Source organism: Neoarius graeffei, chromosome 11 (genome assembly GCF_027579695.1).
Source record: "Neoarius graeffei isolate fNeoGra1 chromosome 11, fNeoGra1.pri, whole genome shotgun sequence".
NCBI classification, from domain to species: Eukaryota; Metazoa; Chordata; class Actinopteri; order Siluriformes; family Ariidae; genus Neoarius; species Neoarius graeffei.
In genome coordinates, this window is record NC_083579.1 from 59,998,648 (window position 1) to 60,004,647 (window position 6,000).

General features: G+C 42.2%; 1 protein-coding gene across 2 annotated transcripts in view; it reads left to right on the plus strand.

Annotated features, from left to right (window-relative positions):
- The window catches only part of mapkbp1 (mitogen-activated protein kinase binding protein 1), a 69,993-nt gene extending 64,239 nt beyond the window's left edge, over nucleotides 1–5,754 (plus strand). Inside the window, exons 24-30 of one of the 2 annotated variants that reach the window (XM_060934396.1) lie at nucleotides 333–472; nucleotides 574–759; nucleotides 903–981; nucleotides 1,085–1,341; nucleotides 1,577–2,419; nucleotides 3,533–3,618; nucleotides 3,726–5,754. In XM_060934396.1, coding sequence (XP_060790379.1) covers nucleotides 333–472; nucleotides 574–759; nucleotides 903–981; nucleotides 1,085–1,341; nucleotides 1,577–2,419; nucleotides 3,533–3,618; nucleotides 3,726–3,974 — 1,840 coding nt within the window. In that variant the 3' untranslated portion in view covers nucleotides 3,975–5,754. The remainder of the gene's footprint in view (nucleotides 1–332; nucleotides 473–573; nucleotides 760–902; nucleotides 982–1,084; nucleotides 1,342–1,576; nucleotides 2,420–3,532; nucleotides 3,619–3,725) is intronic. The other variant, XM_060934397.1, reaches the window with a different exon arrangement.
- Nucleotides 5,755–6,000: the final 246 nt, after the last annotated feature.

Genomic DNA, 6,000 nt, shown 5'->3' on the forward strand with positions numbered 1-6,000 from the left:
ACACAGCACTTAGATGTAGAGGCAGAGCTGACCATTCAGTATTTTTGTCATCGTGGTGATTCTTTCAGTAATGCCTTCTGTTAATACACTTTATAATGCTCTGGTATTTTCTCAGTATTCATAGTTGCTTCATTAACTCGTTGAAATTTCTCACTATTTACATGTCGGGCAAAATGGAAAGCTTGAGAATTGGCTTGTTTTATTGAAAGTTTACATCTTTCAAATGAGAGCAAAATCTCTCATTTGAAATTTTTGAATAATATATTTTTATATAATGATTGTCATAGCAGTCTTGCTCATGTTATGCAAGACGATTCTTCTCTGCTGTTTAGTGAGTATCAGGTCAAGGAATTAGCCCATGGTGTGAGGTTGCCTAAAGGAAACTCCTGTCCTGAGAAGCAGAGCCCTGACAGTGCGTGCTCAATGGATTATTCCAACAGCCATCTTTCCAGCCCAGATCAGCCTGGAGAAGGTGAAAAAAAAAAAAAAACACACACACGCACGCGCGTCAGTAATACTTACAAAGCCATGTAGATGCTAACGTTGTTTTATCTTGATTTTGGTGTGTGTTAGACTCTGAACCAACTGAGCCACTGAGCGTGGATGGAAACTCATCAGAGCTGGACATGGAAGACCTAGAAGAGGAAGAGGAGGAAAGCCTGAGGAAGACTGATACCTCTAGCTCTATGCCTAAGGCTCCAGACCAAGAAGCCTTCCTCAAAAAAAACTTTGCGAACTTGTCAGACTTCAGCACCTCAGGTCTCTCTCTCTTTTTTTTTTTTTTTGTGTGTGTGTGAAAGTTTGTAGTAGAAGAGTTCTATTTTTAAGTAATACAGTAATGAGCTTACAGTTGTCTGTCATGCTCTTTCTTGTTTTTTTTCTTTCTTTTAACGGTGATACAGGAAGCCCAGCTTCTTCTCAGCCAACAATCACTGACACTGTCAGTATCTCATCAAAGTTCCTCACTGGTTCCACTGGCTGGTAAGATATTCAAGCAAGAGCAAACTTTACTCAGCAGCATACTAAATTATGGGTTACACAAAGTAAAATATTATTTTTTAAAGATTTTTTTCTAATTTCTCAGCAGGCAGGCATTTGTTTCCCCTTCATGCAAAACTACTGAGAATCAGGTTGCCAGTGAATTGGTGCATCCCCTGGTTTCTGAAGTGCACCCTCTTATGGCGGACAGAAAACAGTGTGCCCTGCAAGAACTTGAGAGGCCTTCAGTTCTGCACTTAAATCCTGCAAAGAAACGCATCCCTGTAGAAATTTCTGCTGATTCTCTGGCTTCCTCAACTGGCATGAGGAAAGCCCAGTCCATCCACAACATCGCTTCAGAGGGTGAGACATCCAGCCTCTGATAAATAGAGCTATTAAATAAAACACTAATATGGCCTTCAGTCATATGATATCAGTTCATATAAAGATCCATTTGATGATAGATTATATAAATACTTTTTTGTTTGTTTGTTTTTTACTGGAGTGAAAAATTTTAAGTTTCTGTTCTTGTTTTGAATGACCTTTTCCTTTTTTCCTGTTTCTGCGTTTGTTCAACCTTCCTCACGGTCTTGTTCAGCTGATATGCCTCAGACATCTACACGTCCTTCTAAGGAGGTTCTCCCTCAGCACCAGCATTACGAGCGTGCTCTACCATCCACACTGCGCCGCACACTTCCCACTGTGCCTCTCTCCAGCCCAACATCTACCCAGCCCAGGGACTGCCCTACACCCACCAAGTCCAAGCCACGCTCATACATGAGCCCCACCACCAGTTCCAAAGCAAAGATGTCACGCTCCATGTCCATGGGGGACAGCCTGAACGTGAGTGAGCTCAGTGAAGCACCTGCAGGCTTCGACACCAACCGAGGCTCAGGATCAGACACTTCCAACCTTCGCAATGCTTCTCGCAGCAAGCCCTCGTCTCCAGTAGTCCCACTACCCTCTTCATTTATTGGCTCTCCCTCCCGTGGTGCTGTTATACCCACCATTAGTGGTGCCTCCACTCCTAACTCTTCTTCTAAAAGCATCCAGGCCAAATCACCCGGTAGCACCCGTCCACAACTACACCTTGACATCACCAAACCTCTTCCAGATAAGCTCTCCATGGCCTCCTTCTCTCCTAACAGCAAGATTACAAAGCTTGATCACAAGGAAGATTTTGGTAACAGGACTCCAGTAAGTGTACCCCCCCTGCCAGGACCAGAGCAGTCTCATTCCAGTAACATGCAGCCTATTACATGCTCAGTCCCTACTGAACCCAAGCCACCAGAGCAACAGGAGCTCAATACTGATCAGTCTGAAGAGCCGGAGAAGATCCAGGGAAAAGATACAGAGCTGGAGGAGACTCAGACCAAGCAATCATATCAGAATCAGGGCAGCACAGTTTGTCTGCAGGCAGCCAGTCAAGCCCAGGATTCAGGTTTGCTGGGATTTCAATCCTCTCTTGTTCTCTGATCTGTGCCTCTGCGCCTGGGTCTGTCCAAGCACTTCTTTACCAGCAAGCTCTGGTATCATTCTCCTTCCGTCTCTTCCATCACTTCTGCCATGTTCTCCTTTTCACCCTGTCCCTCCATTAACTATTACCAACTGAAGGGTGAGGCATTCTTCCTCTCTTCATACTCTTGATACTCTTCCATTAACCATGCAGCCTGCTCCTAAATATGTTTTCCTTTCCCTATGAATTCTCATTCTGTTCTCTTGACTCAATTTTACATATACTGCAAATAAAAACCTGTTCTTTATGCAACTTATGTAAACAGTATGTCTGTGAATGTGAGTCCTTTTTGTATCATCAAGGTGCTGGTGCCTAGTCTGGAACTGTTCTGAGCCAGTACTTGGCAGCAAAATATCTTCAGCCCCAGCGCTAAAGTGCTGCTGGTCTGGAAGCAGAAACTAGTCATATCAGAGACTTGGGGGTGGTGCCATGTCTTTTACCAACAACCTGAGCAACCACCGTTAAAATAGGACACGAACAGTGAAGAGGGTTTGAATATATGGTGAAAATTGTTCAATGTGGGGGCGTCGTGGCTCAGGTGGATAAGGCGCCATACCATAAATCCGGGGACCCAGGTTCGATTCCGGCCCGAGGTCATTTCCCGATCCCTCCCCGTCTCTCTCTCCCGCTCATTTCCTGTCTCTACACTGTCCTATCCAATAATAAAGGTGAAAAAAAAGCCCAAAAAAAATCTAAAAAAAAAAAAAGAAAATTGTTCAATGTAATGCTAGGGCTGATGCTATATTTTCTTGAAGAATCTCTGTGCTCAAAATCAACAATTAAAAGCAAAAAAAAAAAAAAGCGTATTCATTGTCCATGATAATGAGGTGTATCTTACAAAATGACTTCAATCCCTGTATGTCAGGAAACTCCCACATCTGATTATGGAATGGTTTGGTTCCTAAACCAGCAGAAATGCAAAATTGATCTTAATTGTTCACTTGTTTTCCTGAAAAGACGCCAAATGCAGCACCAGCACCTTGTCAGTGGACAAGGAGTGTTACAGAATGTTGTCTTCCCCCCTCCTCTCTACATCAGATGCATCTCTCAGTATGGCATCATGCAGACTTGCAGCTAGTGAACTTCAAAGCAGTTTTAAAAAAGCCTGCCAGTTCTACAGGATGGTAAGTTATCAGTGCAGTAATCTATTCTTGTATTCATTGCCTGTAAACTGTTGCACTGAGAAGACGCATCTAACTAAACACTGTGTGTATTTACTCTGTGTTTACAGCTGAGCAGTTCCATAGACGAGAGGCAAGAGCATCAGGAGATGGCTAAAGTGCTAACTGAGGCGTTTGAGGCAGTACAGGCTGAGTTGAACTCATTGCCACATTATATAGAAAGCCGCAGCAGCAGCTCGGTGTGTGCGCTGGGCAGTGGGGCAGGTGGTGTGGGCGAGGAACGAACATTGGCACTGCTGGAGCAATATTCACAGCTTCTCCTCAGAGCAGTGGAGAAGAGAATGGACAGCAAAAGCTGACATGCACCTCTTTCGTCTTATTAGATCGTACAGGCTGAGGCCGGATCCCAAGCCATGACTGCGCAGCAGCAGATTCTTTTAATTGAGTTTTTTTTTTTTTTTTAAATAAGCAGATTTTTTAAATAACTCACAAATGATTGGGGTGTGGAAGTCCCTTCCTTTTGCTTAAACACTACCAGCACAGATGGACAGGCTCAGTCAGACAGGCATGGCCATATTGCACTATAGACTGTAATCTCATCGGCCTACCTCCCTTTTTTTAGTGTGCTATTACAGCAACCGTACACTCTACACTTCACCTCATTGCCAAATAAGGTGCCCTTTTACCCTTTATTTGTATACTGTACCTGGATTTTTGTGTATAGGAACAATTAGTGAAAAAATGGACTTTATTGTTCTCAAGGAGGTGAGATCTGAGCATTGCATGGCTCATAACAGAGTAAAAATGAGAAATGGACTCGCACAGCTCCAGTTTGGCCATCACCAAGATGGAGATTAACTTATTTTATCGATCCTCAAGAAAATGTGAACTTTTTTTTTTCAGAACTTAACTTTCAACCTTTCTATCTCTTTTTGAGATAATCCAGATGTTTGCTCATTTATATCTTCCACCATGGAGTGCTTTTTATCCAGTATGATGATGTTGCAGATGTGTCACTCTATTTATTCTAACGCCATTGGTCAATAACGGCGGTTACACGTCTACAGACAGTGTGCCGTACAGTGAATGTGTTTTCATCCAGGATACCCTTAATGCCAGTACATTTCCAGAGGGGAGGATCTGGAATGACAGCATCCAAATCTCATGCATGAACCTTGACAATTTTGTACATTTTGGAATATTGACACTGTCGGTGTCTCAAGAGACCGGGTGCCTTATCTTGTAACCAGCAAATCTCTGGCATTTATAATTCAAAAATTTGCTTTTGATGGGATGCTGTCTCCCTCAATGTAAAATACTCCAGTAGATCAGATTCAACTGCCACAGAAATACAATAGAATAGGACAGAATTACAAACGGAATGTTGCATATATTAATAAAAAAAAGGTAAAATTAAATGTACGTTGAGGAATTTACATTTAATTTGCTCTCAGTTCCTTAATTTTGGATTAAACCTAGATGTTAGTGTTTTTCATAAATATATACTTTATGAAATACTCATTCACGTTCCTGTACCTTTTCTTAAAGCTAACACTGATGTACAGTAAAGCACTTTGTTTTCTAAAGTAATACCATTGTAATACCACAAGAATACTGTGTTTGTGTTCGTTGTCTGTCTGCTGTATATTCAGACTCTTCTCATACTGTTACAGAACATGGTGCTTGTGCTCAGTACAGCCAAGTTGTGCTAACCAGTTTAATACAACTTACAAGTTACTGGATGCCCAAAACAAATTTTTTATGATCCTCCATCCCAAATAGTGCAGCAGATAACATAATATTTCAGAGGAATCTTTCAAATTGTGATACAAGCACCAAATTCGGCACAGATACTCCTTAGACATTATTCTTTTGAAAAAGTACGCGGGCCACTTGAAATTCAAGATGGCTGCCCATTTTAAAGCTGGCCGCCATGTCCAGTACAGAAATATATCGTTTTGCCATAACTATGCACAGACTTGTCCGATATGAATGATTCTGGCATCAAATTATACATTTTTGACCATGTAGAATCCAAATCTGGGAGAATAAAATCACTCAGAAGCTTACTTTTGCCTTATTCTTGGCCTTTTGTAAAATAGTCCGCTAACATAGCTAGCATGCATGTTTGTATAGACTGTAGCAATAATTATAGTTTGGGGTGTAGCAGTAGAGGTAGAGGATGTCCTCGTCATAGCAATCAGTGTTCTGCCTCTCCTTCAAGGGATTGGTCTGCACCAGTTGTGGGTGGCCTTTGGCCAAGGACGGAACCTGAGATGGATTCCTGTACATGACCTACACCTCTCTTTAGGACTGGAGAAGAGCAAAGGAATACTCTTCTTCCATGCCTTCACTATTTGCGATGTTGTATCAGGCTTCCGCAGC